The 16,628-nt window shown below is 32.5% G+C and overlaps 1 protein-coding gene across 7 annotated transcripts in view; it reads left to right on the top strand.

The window, feature by feature from the left end:
* Lnk (SH2B adapter-like protein Lnk) overlaps positions 1-16,628 on the top strand; it is a 37,351-nt gene extending 20,723 nt beyond the window's left edge. For 6 of the 7 annotated variants that reach the window (XM_067270327.1, XM_067270326.1, XM_067270325.1 and 3 more), the window contains 6 exons: positions 3,840-3,941; positions 11,357-11,472; positions 12,641-12,717; positions 13,445-13,606; positions 13,774-13,961; positions 15,592-16,628. In XM_067270327.1, the coding sequence (XP_067126428.1) occupies positions 3,840-3,941; positions 11,357-11,472; positions 12,641-12,717; positions 13,445-13,606; positions 13,774-13,961; positions 15,592-15,996 (1,050 nt within the window). In that variant the 3' untranslated portion in view covers positions 15,997-16,628. The remainder of the gene's footprint in view (positions 1-3,839; positions 3,942-11,356; positions 11,473-12,640; positions 12,718-13,444; positions 13,607-13,773; positions 13,962-15,591) is intronic. The other variant, XM_067270322.1, reaches the window with a different exon arrangement.

The following is a 16,628-nucleotide window of genomic DNA, read 5'->3' as shown; positions in this document are numbered from 1 at the left end:
GTCAACAAGAGAATCATTGCAGTAAAGATTCGCTGCTCAACCTGTAGACATCCTCCTAACTAGGTTTATGCTCCCACAACTGGCCATGAGTAAGATGTTGAAATATTCTATGAAAATCTGAAGAAATCGGTGGAAATGGCAAAATGAAACGATATAATCGTAGTTATGGGTGATTTTAACACAAAAGTGGGCAATGAGAAGATATTGGAATGCATGGGCCAATATGGACTTGGTAAGAAAAATAAAAGGGGAGAGAGACTCATTCAATTTTGCGAGAAAAATAAGTTGATAATCACCAACACCCTGTTTAAATATCCAGCAAGAAAAGTGTATATGTTACTGGCAAAACCCAATTTTACACCAAACTAGTTTAGAATTACTATTCAAGTATATTAATGGTTAATTTAAGTTCATCATAAAACACAAATAAGTTCATTTTTAATTTTAGTTTGATTTTAAAAGTTATTTTTATTATTTCGTTTGAATTTTTGAAAATATTTTTGAAAGTTAATTACTTTTAAAAGTGCATGGCTTAATAAAAAAATACAAATTGATAAGTACTGATTAGCTTATTTTTATTTTATAGTTTTGTTCAAGTGTTGTGTCACTTCTAATCAATACCATTTTTCGTTAATTTTACCCTAGGTATCGAAGATGGCGGCTCGTCTCCGATTCCAGCGATCAGAAGACAGGGAACAGTGGGGACGCACGTTCTAACCTAACCTAACTCATTCTAATAATTTGGTTGCTAATAATTATGGTAATTTATTAGAATAGGTTAGGTTAAGTTAGAACGTGCGTCCCCACTGTTCCCTGTCTTCTGATTGCTGAAATCGGAGACAAGTTGCCGCCTTCAATGTCTAGGGTAACATCAACCCCGTTTTTTATAATTAAGTAGACTATGAATAAATATTGTTTATCTAATTGATTGCCTTTTAATTTTATTTTAACTATTAATATATTTAACCATTAATATACTTGAATAATAATTCTAAACTAGTTTGGCCTGACATGCTTCCCCAAACTAGTTTGGCCTAGGCAAAACTAGTTTGGCATAAAATCAGGTTTTGCCAGTAACATATACATGGAAAAGTCCAGGTGACATATGCAGGAATCAAATAGACTTCATTTTGATAAAGGAAAGATTCAGAAATAATATAAAACAAGCCAAGTCGGGAGCAGATATTAATTCCGACCATAATCCAGTTGTAGTGAAAGCAAAAATTAAATTAAAAACCTGTAAGCACAAGTCAAGTATTAAAGTTAAATTCAGCAATATTAAAGGAAGAGAACATAAAAGTAAGATTTAATGAAGAATTTAATAGGGAGATCAATAACAATAAAATAAAGAATATAATCAATCAATAGAGGATATCAATGAAGCATGGAATGCCTTTAAGGAATGTATAAGTAGAGCTGCTAATAATAACATCCCAGAATACATTAGGAAAATTAGCAAACCTTGGATGACTGATGAAATTCTAAATATGATGGAGAATAGGAAAAGTTTGAAAATGAATTTAACAAGATCTATAAAAAGAGAGTGTAGAAAGGTAAAGAAGAGTGGCTTAGCAAAAAATGCAAAGAAATTGAAAGTTTGGACGAAGAAAATAAAATAAAAGAACTGCACGAAAAAATCAGAGAAGTAACTTTTAAAAAACGGAATTTTCAAGCACAAGGTATAAGAGATTTAAACGGGAGAATAGTCTCGGAGACAAAGGAAATAATGAAAAGGTGGTACGATTATGGAAAGGAATTATTCCAAGGCGATGGGGAGGAGATCGAGTCTCCCAGGGTGTTAGAAGGCCCACCAATACTCAAATGGGAAGTTGTAAAAGCCATTGGTAAACTTAAACCCTGTAAGGCTGCTGGCCCAGACAATATAGAGCCAGAATGGATTAAAGTTCTAGATGATGGAGACATCGAAGCCCTGGCTAAGTTATGTAACGACATCTATGAACTGGGATACCTTCCTGAAGACTTCAAACAACCTATATTTGTTCCAATTTGCAAAAAACCAGAAACAAATAAATGTGAGGATTTTAGAACTTGAAGGCATTAGTGAAACACAAAGTGGTTTCCAAGAGAATAAAGGAACAAGAGAAGGTATTTTCAATCTGAAAACTATTATTGAAAGATATAAGGAAAAACAGAAGAATATTTTTCTTTGTTTTATAGACTATACAAAGGCATTTGATAATGTGAAACATGATTACCTTATTAAATGTCTATTAGAAAATGGTATGGATGGAAAGGATGTAAGATTACTTACCAATTTATACTGGAGACAGAGAGCTGTAATAAGGATTGGCAAAGAATTTTTGCAAAGCTTCCAAATTCAAAAAGGAGTAAGGCAGGGTTGTGTGCTGTCTCCAATTTTGTTCAATCTTTATACAGAAAGAATATTCAGTCAGATGAAAGATCTAAAAGGAGTAAACACGGGGAGCAGAAATTTCAATAATCTTAGGTGTGCTGATGACACTGTGCTATTAGCAGGAAATGAAGGGGATCTAATGATGCCGATAGAGGAAATTTTAAAATTGAGCAATCAATTTGGGCTACACTGAGCTGCAAAAGACCAAAACTATGGTCATTTCCAATGAAAAAGAAACTCCAAACGTTAATATTAAAATTGGAGCAGATCAAAAGTTATGTCTATCTGGGACATATCATTACAGATAATGGAAGGAATGATAAGGAAATTGGAAGAAGGATTGGAATTGCAAGGATTGCATTTACAAACATGAAACAAGTGTTGACTTCAAGGGTGATTAGTATACAAAGAAGAGTTAGGTTGGCAAAATGTTATGTTTGGTCGACCCTGCTTTACGGAGCAGAGAGTTGGACGACGAATGCAAATAACGAAAAGAAATGAAGGCGTTTGAAATGTGGACGATTCGAAGAATGCCGAGAGTTTCTTGGAAGGCAAGAAGAACAAATGAAGATATCCTGGCAATTGCAAATCAGAAAAGAACCTTACTAGAAATAGTAAGGAAAAGAAAAGTGAGTTATCTGGGGCATGTACTGTGACACCAAAGCCTACAAAAACTATTATGATTGAAGGGCAAAGAGGTAGGAGTAGGCCAAGAATGAACTGGTTCAACATCAAGAATTGGACATACGTAACGTATGAAGAGTGCTCAAGATCATGGTGGCATGAAATGGTTGTCAACCTCCTGACAGGAGAAGACACCTAAAGAAGAAAACTGTATATCATCAATTGACTTGATAATATACGGTAAAAATCATTTTTTGTTAAAAAAATTTAAAAATAAATAAATTTGATTGATGGCTACAACAGATTATTTATATTAATGTTCGAAGTTCAAATTTAATCAAAATACTTTGTAGACGGAAAATTTGCTGAATCGACATTTCCTATACGTAATTAGATCGTAATTCTAATAAAAATTTCCATTCGAAATTTCGGTTTTAGATATAACTTGTATACTATAAAGCCAGCTTCCAACAGGTAAGAGAAGGTTTATATGATGATAAGTGATATAATTTTTGAAATAAAATATATTTATTCTAACTTTTAATAAAATTGAAGTACTGTTTTATGCTGAAAATACTTGTATTTTGTATGTTGCTCACTATTATTTTCATTATTACATGATTTATATAATTAATAGTTATTATTTATGTTAAATTTGTTCCTTTTACTTCACGGAATATCTATTCTTTGTTAAAGCTATTAAAATATGGGTTTAATGATTGTACATGTGAGTAAATGTAAGTCAGTACTGTCTAGATAGTGCATTTATATAATTTTCATCAAGAATAAATTCAAATATAGCAAATTAACTTTAATTATTATTTGTTTACTATTTTTACAGTCTGTGAAAGCCAGAAATGGTGTCTTTTGTTTTCTTATAAACGAAGCGAGAGAAACAACGGCTCTAGAAATGCCCGATCACGAGAATACATTTGTATTAAAGGTATTTAGTTTTTAACTGTGTTATTATTTATTCATATGCAATAAGTAGTAAATATAAAATCTAAATTTTATTATATTAAATATTTATATTAACAAATGTTTTTATCAGTTTTGAAATAGACTATTGGTCATTCTTTTTGCTTTTTAATTTTTTGATGTTTGTTCATTTGATAAGAGTAAATGAAAGGACATTTCTGATGAAGTTTTTAATTGCTTCTATTGATCTTTGTGAATAATTGAAATTGTGTGATTTGTTGTCTTGGATAAAGAATAGAAACACAAGAAAAAGTTTGACAATTACCTTAGACACAATGCAGCTATTGATTCTACTGATATTAGTTGCTATTACTTTTGTTTATTTGCAAAGATATTAGTTATTATATTGTTTGTTTACTGGTTTTTACTAGAAATTTAAAATTACTGTAGAACATCAGAAGTGATACAGCATTGTTTAAGGTCATCGTCATTTTGTGTGATCATTAGATACAGATATTAGTTATATATTTCCTAATTTTCTGCTGCTAAATGTTTAGAAATATTAGATAAAAGGTTTCTGCTTTTAAAAGTTTATTTTCTGTTGTTGTTTTTCTGCATGTGAACTACACAATGCATTTTTAAAGTACATTTTATTAATCTTGACCTGCCTACTATGATGCACAGTAGCAAGGATGAGTCTGTTACTATGTGAAGGATACCTTATTTGTTAGAAAGTTTGCTAATTTCTCTCTCTTTTTTTAAATAAGAAATATTTATATTTTATAAATTGCAAAGCTTTGGAATTTATTTAACACATAAGATTCTCTATATTTTACAGCAGTTCAGAGAAACATAATTATGAATAACAACAACAAACAATAAAGCCAATATATTCCTGGTATTGCATTGTATATGAAGATAAATTTAATTAAAAGAAAAAAAAAATATTTCTTACTAGACTATACAAATACTTGAGTCCATATCTATCTGTCCCTTCACACGCTTTTGTAGAGGCGTTAATAAGTCTCTACAAAACACTGATGAGGCAACTTTTGCCATTGTCCTGACAAAATGCCATTATCATAATGTTAACTTTTACATAATAAAGCAAACAAAAATTTTACCAGAAATTCATTAAAACAAACTGTAAATTATCTTCACAATCCCCAAGAAATAACCTTATTTCCAATAGTGATTTTATTATTCACACCAAACAATTGCCTAAATAATCAGGCTATAACCCTGCTAATTTTTATAATTAATACTAAGTACAGTAGAGCTTCGTTTATCCGAAAACTGGCCAACCGAAACATTGGTTAACCGAAAGCTTTCCAGTCGGACTGTGTCGTGCCGAATTGAACATTTTGGATACTAGATTAATTTCTAAAGTGTAATTTTTTTGTTTTTATATTTTTCAATATATTTATTTTGTTTGTACAAAATAAAGAAATAATTTTTAATGATACAATAGCCTCGATTATTATTATAAAAATTTTCGTTAGACTTAAAATCGATGAACATTCGACACGAAGCGACGCGCGGCGGAGAAAAATTTCAACATCGGATAGGTTAATATATTTTTCGTTCGTAATCGGTTATCCGAACAACCCCAGTCCCCAATTGATTCGGATAAACGATGCTCTACTGTAATTTGCTACTAGAGGTAGACATTAGGCACCATCTCGACTAATTTAATAATTATAATTTTAATAATTTAATAAATAATTTAGAAGCGTCTGGAAGAAAAGAACTGATCTGGGGCAGGGTTTGAACCCGCAACCTTTGCTTGCCAGTTGCACCACCCAGACCCCGAGCAAGCCTTCACTTCCAGATGTATTTAAATTTAGATATAACCTTACGCGGTTAATCACAGTGCTGGCTGGGGATGACTCCTATGCCTGTGGCCTGAGTACAACTCCATGACGGCACTCAGTCAACATTTTACTCGGTGAAGTGTGTATATATATATACATAAGTGTATAAAAAACATTGCAAAGCCTGATACGTAAGAGTTAGAGCCGATTATTTAGGCAATTGTTTGGTGGTGTTTCTATATACATATTGAGCTTTGCAATGTTTGTTATACTTATTTATTATTCATGTTGAAAAGTGTAAAAAGTAAAGTGGTTCTTATTAAAGTTCCACTTTATACACTTTTTAATGTAAATAATAAAATAATTATTGGAATTAGGGTTATTCTATATTAAGAATAGAATAGATTTTCTACTTTTAGTAAGTAAAGACTGGTTTGACCTCCGACTGTAGAGCAATTCAAACATCTGGTTTTAGCGGACCATTCTGCTGTACTCGGAAAATAGGTGTTAAAGTTTAAGGACATTTAAAGGACAGTTTCCTTTAAATGGATGCGGCCCCAGACAGACGTGCTAATTTGCATATTGAGGCGTATACAATAATGCCAGGTTTGGCTCCTTTTTTTTACTCTCTTGGCACCAAAAAATATTTTCTTCAAACAATCTTCAACAGAAATAAATCAAGGATTTCTTTTAGCTTTGTTTTGTTTAACCATCCTGAGATACTGCTCCACACTTAAACAGTAAATCCATCTTCCCATTTGGTTTGATTTGAAAATCATTTATATCATTAATTTATTTTTGCAAGTAAATTTAATTTTATTTAACATACTTTGAATTAATTTACTAAATAATTATAATTTAGAGATTTCAATTACAGTTTAATTACAGTAATTAACAGTTTTCATATTATACTACTTGAACAGTTCTCATGCTATTAGTTTTTTGTAGCTACATTTTACAGAATTATAAGTGTTTACATTAATTTTCATTAAAAAAAATGGACTAATTTTTTATGAAGCAATCAGTGAAAAGTGTCCAAGTCATTTAATCATAAGAGTGCACAATTCTAGGTAGACCTTTATCTGTACGCAACCACCAGACCTCGCTCTTTAGTCTTTCTTTAATAGGTTTATGAATTAAATAAATTTGTAAATTAAAAATGAAATATTATCATTATTACTTGCATTGTTACATTGTTACAGGAATAATAATTAGAATACTGATAAATAATTTAATCGGGTGTTTTTTCCAACTTAATTTTGTATGTAAGCAAAGATATCACAAGCAATTGTTAATGAACTTTTTCTAAGATTGCAGACCAAAACGTACATACAAAAGCAACCATTCATTGTCTGCTGTGTTGTCAAGATTATTATCCAATAGAAAATTTTATTGGAATGCTGTGGAAGTAATATTTTTTTTCCACATAGATATAAGAGAGACAATTATGCATGAAGGGTCTATTCAAAAATGCTTACTGGTTCAACTACCAAGACTTGGTATCGTTCAAAAGTGTTAAGTTACCTATAAAGTTTCTGGTAATTTACCGGTTGCTACCAGACTCGCTGATCTTAAGAGTGGGTTAGAGAGCGACCAACCAAATACCGGCGATGTCGTTCATTGCTACAATCAACTAATTGGTAAGCATTTCCGAACGGGCCCTAATAGTAGTAGTATTTAGTAAGTAATAGTAATACATATTAAATCACAAAGTTGAATTTCTTATATTATTTTAATCCTAATATATCCCGAGTCCAGTTCACCAAGTTATTAGCATGACTAGACCTAAAGTCCAATCTCTAGTAAAAAGAAAAAGGTGTGTGCACTTCCGTTTATTTCGTGTATGTATGTAGTTTAAAGGAAATGTTGCTCGGATCCTCAAATTTTTTGTGAGTGGTCTGGTCTTGCCCTTCCCTACTGTGTCTGTGGCCAAATCTAAATGGACACAAAATAAAAGCTATTTTACTCTTATGGAAATAGCAGAAAATAATTGAAATAATATCTATTACATTGATTTTAAATAATAATAAAAATAAAATGACTAAAAAGGCGATGGCTATTGCGAAAGCAAAGGCTTTAGAACAGGCTTATAAAGTTTTCGAAAGAAAAGGTGAGGAAAGGCAGTTGATGAGAATTGCCAAAGCAACAGATAAGGCATCAAAAAATTTTACCTCTATTAAACTGATTAAAGATGATAAAGGAGTGGTATTTCAAGATTACAAAAGGGTCAAGGAAAGATGGAAAATATATTTAGGAATTTATTGAATGAGGAAAACCCCAGAACTTTATACGAGGATGGAGAAGCAAATGAAGGCGTGGGCCAAGATATTAGCAGAGAAGAAGTGGAAAGGGTGCTTAGGGAAATAAAGGTGGGGAAAGCAGTAGGCACTGATTGGATTCCAGTGGAGACTTGGAGAGATTTGGGTAAGGAGGGGATTGATATCCTCTGGGTCTTATGAAGAAACTCTGGCAGCAGGAGAAGATCCCAGATGAATGGAGGAAGAATATTCTTGTGCCAGTCTTTAAAGGTAAAGGGGATGTATAGGATTGTGGAAACTACAGAGGTATAAAGGTTATTGTCCCCTACTATGAAAATTTGGAAAGAAAATTGCCAAAAAGCGAAGTAGACAGGAATCTGAAATTGAGAAGAACAGTTTGGCTTTATGCTGGGAAGGGGTATGACTGATGTTTTCTTTGCCCTTAAAACAGCTGATGGAAAGGCACAGGAAAATGCAGGAAGATTTGCATATGGTGTTCATAGATCTGGAAAAGGTGTACGATCGGGTACCAAGGCAAGAGATATGGAGGTGTTTGAGGGAAAAGAATGTTCCAGAAAAATGTTAGGCTCGTCAAGGAAACATACAAGGGAGCGGAGACTCAAGTTAAGAGTAGCGTGGGCACTACGGAAGGGTTCTCCACGAATGTTGGTTTACATCGAATATCAGCCCTTAGCCCTAATCTGTTTGACATGGTTTGTGACTTAGTGTGAGACTCCATGGAGCATGCTGTTTGCAGATGATATTGTGCTGTGTGAACCTTCCCAAACCAAGGCTGAGAAGAAACTGGAAGGGTGGAGGAAAGTTTTGGAAGAAAGGGGCACGAGGATTAGCAGAACTAAAACAGCTTATAGACTGAATTACAGACTGCAGGGACGAGTGCAATATTAAAATCCAAAATGTGCCGCTTCTTATGGTTCCAAGTTTTAAGTATCTAGGGACCTTTGTTGAGATGGGAGGATTGAACTTGGAAGTGCAACATAGAATTAAATGTGGATGGTTGAACTGGAAAAAGTTGAGCTGTGTGTTAGGTGACAAGAAAGTTAGCTGCAAACTGAAAGGTAAATTGTACAAATTTGCAACATTGTATGGGACTGAGATAATCACAAGAGCCCAAGAAAGAAAGATGGAGGTTGCAGAGATGAGAATGTTGAGATGGATGTGTGAAGTGTCAAGGAAGGATAGAATAAGGAACGAGTTTATTAGAGGTTCTGTTAAGGTGGGTCTCTTAAGCAGGAAGATGCAAGAATGCAGGTTGAGGTGGTATGGTCACGTGGAATGAAATAGTGAAGATTACGTTGGAAAGAGGATGTCAGAAAACTAGTAGTGAAAGGAAGGAGGAAGACCAAGGCCTCATTGGAAAGATAAGGTGGAGGAAGACTTGAATCAGAGGGGACTTAAGAGAGAAGACCCCTTGATAGGAAAAATGGAGGAAATATATTAGAGAAGGAAACACTGATCCCATATAAGCATGGGAAAAGGCAAAGATAAATAATATTACGTTGACCAAAAAAAAAATTTACACCAGTTAATTGGTTGGTGAGTCGTAAGTTTTATTTACATCTTGTGTTACGCAGTTAAATATTACATTGACATTCGGCCAAACTTGTGTACAAGCCAAACTTTTACAGTTTAATTAAATTTTAATCGAATCAAATAACGAGATTGGAGATCAAAGGGCATTATAAGGTATTCCTGCCTAAATCTGCAATCGGGCCAAAATTTTTCTGGTGGGTTGGTCATTATCTCAAACTACTTTATAAACTTCAGCTTCAAAATCACATGTGCTGCAATATTATTTTCTAATTATTCTGGATGTGTTTTATAGAAATATATATACATATATGTATATATATTTCTATAAAACTGTAACAAATGTTTTTGTAAAAATATGTTAAGAAACATTGTTAAAAATTTTGCTGTTTTTGGGCTATTAGTTTAGTTTGGTCCTAGATGTTACTAGCTTTTAATGGGGATTATTGCTTGAAGACGAGTTTATAGCCAAGATGATGCCTGTCGTTATTCTTATATGGCTAAATATATTAAAACTTTGGGAAAAAAAATTTCATCTCACTTTTACACAAGATGATAAATATGTATTTGTTAATATATTTTTGCATGACTTCTCAACAGTAAAAAGTTAAAGATTGTATTCTTTGAAATTAATTTGACGATAAATTACTCAATATTTATCGCTTCTGTTAATTGGCGAGATTATGTCTCGTCTCAAATCTTGCTGCTGTCAACGGCTGCACACCTTAGAGGTATGAAGGAGTATGTGTCAGGAGTTGCAATTTGGCACAGAGTATTTGGTGCCCAAATCATGCGCACGTAAAACAAACCAGACTTACAGGTAGTCAAGGGCCGAGAACTGGGTCGAAATAAAATACAAAATGCCAAGAGTATTTTGTACAGGTGCGAGTGCGAGATTTGCACGTGCATTGCTCGTGCTCTCCGAGACATAGTCTCGTCCCAAGAATGGCTTTGCCGTTTTACTTGTTTAGAAATAATACTTGCATTTATTGACATTTTTACCAATAAATTTTTGGCTGATTGATCATTGCATTTGGTTTCGAAACAAAATTTTTAAAAAGTCTCTTTAAAATTCTATAACAAATGATGAATGAATTATTTTTATTATCTTTCCTTTGTTGTTTATGATCTACTAGTTTCTTCTTTTTATTTATATCAATAAACTTGATTTATCATCTGCATATAAAAAATATTAGATCAATTTTATAGATATTATCAGATAATGAGTCATGAAGATTTGTCATTGTGTACATAAAATAAAACAATAAAAAAATCAACCCGAAGTTTTGTGTGGGAGTTGAAGTATTGACCAAATATCTACGTTAAGGTATTAAACTATAATATTCTATTCTGAATTTTTTGATATTTTTCAAAATATTCTGTTTCAGAAATGGAAAATGTTAAAATATTTCAGTCAAAATATATTTTAAGCTGAATTTTTTATGGTGATTGATTTATCTTAGAAAAGAACCAAAAAGATATGTTAGCAGATGGTGAGACAAATACACGCTACATTTCAGATAAAGGACACACACTGCTATATCCAGAATGGCCAACTAGAAAATACTTGAATGAACTATAGATATAAATATTTAATTTTATTAATCACTTATATGTATTTACCTAATAATCCATTGTTTCATCCCTGAAATGTTTAAAATTTAATCCTTAAAAATTTTAAAAAACAGTGGTATCAATTACAGGGACACATTACATTTGTATAGATTATTTGCATGTATATTCATGTAAATTATAGTGTAATTTTTATAGTTTATTACTATATGTAAATTTTAATAAAAGATAAACGAAATTTGCAGGCGGAAAATCACATGGAGTACGTCATCGAAGCTCACGATTCGGAAGACATGAAATCTTGGTTAGCGACCGTGAAATATTGCATGAGACATTTAGGAGATACTAGTACCGAAAATTCGTAAGTATGTTTCCAGAAATTAGAATCTAGTATTTAAAACTGCATAAAAGGATCTGCAAACTGATTAATCTCTGTATGTTTACACAGAAATATTCACACGATCGACATCGTTTGGCAGACAGTTATAAAGTTAAAAGTAATTCTAGTTTATATTTTACACGTGCGTTACAATTTATATGTTGGTATCCAGTATGTAGTAGTATAAATACGATGCTTCTGAAAAAGATGGTTGCAGAGTTTAAATAGGGAAAAGTTTTTACAAAATAAATTTTATATAAATTAATCCAATGCAACGTAAAACGTAGTATGATAAAGCATTCTAATTATTTGTATTGCATAAATTCACGACAGAAATGCAACCATGGAGCGAATTACCCATTGATAATGACACGAGGTATGGTTAATATGTAATTTCTTTCCAAAACAAAATGAGATTCATCTCACCATTAATATGTACACAGTTAGCATAAATAAAAACACAAAATGTTGTTTTATAAAAGTTAACTTTTACTACAAATATTATATAAATTAATTTTATATATTGTCGCGGAGACGAACAACAACCAGTCATTAGGAATACAAAGGGGTGTTTATTCACTTAGAGAACATACAACCAATGCAGCTTGCAGTGCCAGATGAAAAGCACTGCTCAACCCGAGAGCTTGCGATCATATCCTGTGAGGACGGGGTTCCCATATGTAAATGATAACGGATTTACATTTGTTCTCGGACCAAGAGAACGTATACCCAATAAAGAATCACATCAAGGAGGTTCGAACCGGAAACCTCCCGTTTGATAGGCGACGACGCCGACCACTGAACTAGGAATGACACGGTGGGAGAAGCGAGCTGCGGCATTACGATGAATAAAATTTAACTAATACCGAAACTGTTTATAATACTACCTACTATTTATACTAGAAGAGTAATGTTTTGTAATATGTAAAACTGTTTTTCTATTTAAAGTAATTGTAACAATTTTATTTTGATATGTTAAAAATATTGTTTACAATCTCATAGACAGTCCTTATCCATGCACACATATCTTTGTTATTTACGTAATTGTCATAGTAGACGTATACGTCAAATAATTATTAATTTTTCATCTGCTAAATATTAAATTTTTTTATGAATAATACCTAAAATCGATTGTTAAATTTTCCCCCAGTAGACCACGTCTGCCTACCGTACCAACTGACAGTCTCACAAGATTACGAGAAAAACAAAATGCTACAAATATTAAAAGTAAGTTATATTTATTGCGTGTAACTTTCTAAAACTATATTTAAAGTGGTAAGATCTGTAAAGTTGTTTTTTCTTTCTCTATTTTGTTTCTTACATCTGCCGTAAATGTTCCAAAATTATATTTATTTATTTATCTAGAACAATTATATATATTTTAATAACCAAAATACTTTGGTTATTATTTTATATTTCTCAATGTTGTTAACATTTGAATTACTTATGGATGTGCTCTCAATGTAAGCGTTAAGTAAAATTTTTTTTATAAATTAAATCTTGACTTAAATCTTGAACTATACATTTTGCACTAAAAAGTGCAAGATGAAAAAATTATATAATAAAAGATAAAATTAAATACCTATAAAATATAATAGCCTGTTCCATCTTGCTACTTTCTTCTCAGAAAGAGAAGACAATGCTACAATCGTGATTAATAAACCTTGGCTAATTGCAAATTTATATGATGAATGTCAAATGGGGTCATTTTAAAATCCAAATAGACATTGTCTGTAAATAGATCAAAGAGTCTTTTGGAAATTTACATTAATTTCTTTGTCAGTCATCTGTATTCAAAAATGTAAGTGTCATGATTTTGATCAAACACAAAAGAAAGATGGAGGAAAAAGATTAAAAACTGTCTTCCTTCTTAATTATTAAAATTGGAAACAATTAGTTATTTTTAAATTTTTTTGTGTAAAAAAAATTGTAAATTTATTCTGTTATGAAATAGAGAGTGATGATGCAACACCCGATGCCAGTCCCGATCCGGTTCCCGAACTACCTCCCCGTGGTGTCGCAATAAGCGGACCTGCAAACAGTGCCCATCCTTCGTCGGCGTCCGGTGGAAATGGAAGCAGTGAACTAGTCGTCTCACCAAACGAGAGAGAAACAGGTATGAAATATTTTATAATTAACAACAAAAAGGTGTAATGTTTTAGCAGTTTTCTAATTACAATTAAAAAGAACAAAAAAAAAAAAAAAAAAAAAAAACACAGAACATCTTTTAATGAACATTTGAAATAGTTTTGCACAATGAGAGATTTTTTTTTCATATATTAGATACAGGGCCCGATATTTATCAGACGCTCCAAGAGTATCCTTGGTTTCACGGGATGCTATCTCGCAGCGACGCGGCCCAACTCGTGCTGCGAGAGGGACCGATCGGCCACGGAGTTTTTCTGGTGCGTCAGAGTGAAACTAGAAAGGGAGAATACGTGTTAACTTTCAACTTTCAAGGTCGTGCAAAGGTAAACTTTTTATCTATACACTGATAAAATATAACTGTTACGTAAAAGGTTCAAAATTTGCATTAATCTTGTAGAAATAATTGAACACAAATTGAAATGTCTTTTTCTGTGAATTATATCAAAATATTACATTTTGTAGGTATTTGATGAAACAGAAATGATTTCCTGTTTCATAATTACAATTTGTTGATTAATTTTGATATTATGAAAAGTGTTATATTCATAAAATACTAATTTTATTGTGTTTTATGGCAATTCTTAATTTTCCATCACTTGATAATTGTGCACTAACAGATGGTAGCTGTTTATATTAAAGGACTCTAATTCATTCTCATTTATCTCAAAGTACGTTTCTTAAGCAATTACATTTTGCATCAAACTTTGCAAACTCTGAAAATTGTTTTTCGTTTCTTGCTGAAGCTGGCTAGGAATTATTCTGTTGATTCGCAGCCTTCGTAAACATTTTAAAATCATTTATACATTTGTATATGCAACACATTTCCAGTTACAAAGAGACTAGCAATCAACAGACTGGTTAGCCATAAGAAATTCCTAAAATGTTATTACGATATATGGCAACGTACGTGTACGTAACTTGAAAATGCATGGTTTATTCTCACGTCGTTCCGAGGAGGTTAACGGACAAGAAAACAAACTGATCGACGCAGTTGATAAAGACCCAGGTAATCTAAATATTGCTTATTGGCAATTAAATCTGGATTTTTATGATCCACTGGGCAATTGCACCTCATCACCATTGAAATCTGCCTCTTCACAAAAAGACACCTTCGTGGATCTGTGAAAAGAAAAATGTAATGAATGTGATTTCTCTTGATAGGAAAAAACTGTGTTACAAGTTTTTGTCCTGACAGTAGACTCTTTAAAAAAGTATATTATATCGACATTCTCGGTAACCTCGGTGACACAGTAACACAAATGGTTTCGTTTGTTGCAAGCAAAAGCTGGATTCCTCATCACATCCTGCAGACTTTCATACCTTTACCAAAATGAAAGGGTCACAGATTTGCACTCTGGTCTGCAAGACTTTTAATAAATGGTATGAATATTGCTTGAAGTGTTAGCTGAAGAAGGTGGTCTTCTGTAAATATTTTTAATATGCTATTAACATGAGTCAAATAAACGAAACTTTGATTAATGCTTATATTTTGCATTTTATGGATCAATTTTCTCATAAATAAAGATTTCTACTGGAATAAAAATACATTATTTGTGAAACTTTGCAATGAAGCATTACAGATGATGATAATCAATGCTTTTCTTCATTCTTTAGTTTTTGTTTTGGCATTAGAAATATTTTGGTTAAGATTGTAATATAATTTTAAAAATTGATATACATTACATTTTCTTTTCTGAAGTATAAAAAATTTGACATATTTTACCCATTTAATAAATGATGTAATGTTTTTCTTTGTGGATGATGATTTTTTTTTTTGAAAGATGATATAATAGAAAGTAAAAATTTCATAGTATATTATCATCGTCAATGTAAATAATGCTGCAAATCCAAATCTGCATAGAAATGTTTGCCAGATTTAAATTTTATTTCATTTAGTCTGTATTTCAATAGTTTAAGATAATTTTGTTAATTTGAATAAATTTTATTCTGCAGCATCTTCGTATGACAATTAATCCTGAAGGTCAGTGTAGAGTTCAACACCTATGGTTTCAGACGATATTTGACATGCTCGAACATTTCCGTGTGCATCCCATTCCCCTGGAATCGGGTGGTGCCTCCGATGTCACGCTGACCGAGTTCGTGGTCAACCTAGAGGGTACACAGCTTTCGAGCACTGCGCACGCTGCCAGGGCGTCGCCTTCTCACACGCCCGCAGCAAACAACTCCAACGGCAACCATGCACACCGTGTTCCTAGTGTTCCGGAGCTGCGAGACGTCGTGACCTACGGAGGTTCGGTCCGGGTACGGAGTCAGTCTCTGGAGAATCTGCAGTCCCATCACCATCATCCCCAGAATGTGCACGGCAGAGCTGTGGAAAACACCTACTCGTTTGTCTGAGATCCGTCCTCGATCTCTCGAACGGATTCCAAGACACCGCTCATCTCGTCTGTTAGTCTTTGGTAGACAACGAAACATTGAAAACGACAATTTAGCTTTTATGGCAAATGCGGTCAATAGGCAGCCGAATAGAAAGTGCATTTCTGTTTCCCGATTGTTCGTCTGACCGAACGACAACAGAACCGTTTACGTTTTTGTGAAATAGTAATAGATTTTGTCGATTTTCATTTTAGCAACTTAATTCTGCTCGAAGTCCGAAGAAACTTAGGAATACAGTTCTTTGTGAATAGTGTTACATGTGAGTGATTATATGGAAATATCCAAAGGACCGAAGTTTTCATCATAATTTACTCAGTGACTTGAATATCGAAGACTTGCATGCATCGGAATTTAATTTTATCATTCAGTGCAATTATTTTGCACAATCATGAGTGTTTTTCCTGTATTTAAGTATACACAGAATTTGCATTTTGAAATGTGAATCTTCCAATGCTGCTGTCGTGGCAAATAAATTATAATTATGCATGAAATTTGGATTTTATTATTTACAAAATAATGCTAGTCTATTTGACAAATTAGTTGTAATCTACTTAATATGATAAAGAAAAATAAAATTGGCATTTTGAAATCTT

Source organism: Centruroides vittatus, unplaced genomic scaffold (genome assembly GCF_030686945.1).
Source record: "Centruroides vittatus isolate TY-2023 unplaced genomic scaffold, ASM3068694v2 contig_370, whole genome shotgun sequence".
Taxonomy (NCBI): domain Eukaryota; kingdom Metazoa; phylum Arthropoda; class Arachnida; order Scorpiones; family Buthidae; genus Centruroides; species Centruroides vittatus.
Note: the sequence above shows the minus strand (reverse complement) of the source record. Positions and strands in the feature narration are given on the sequence as shown.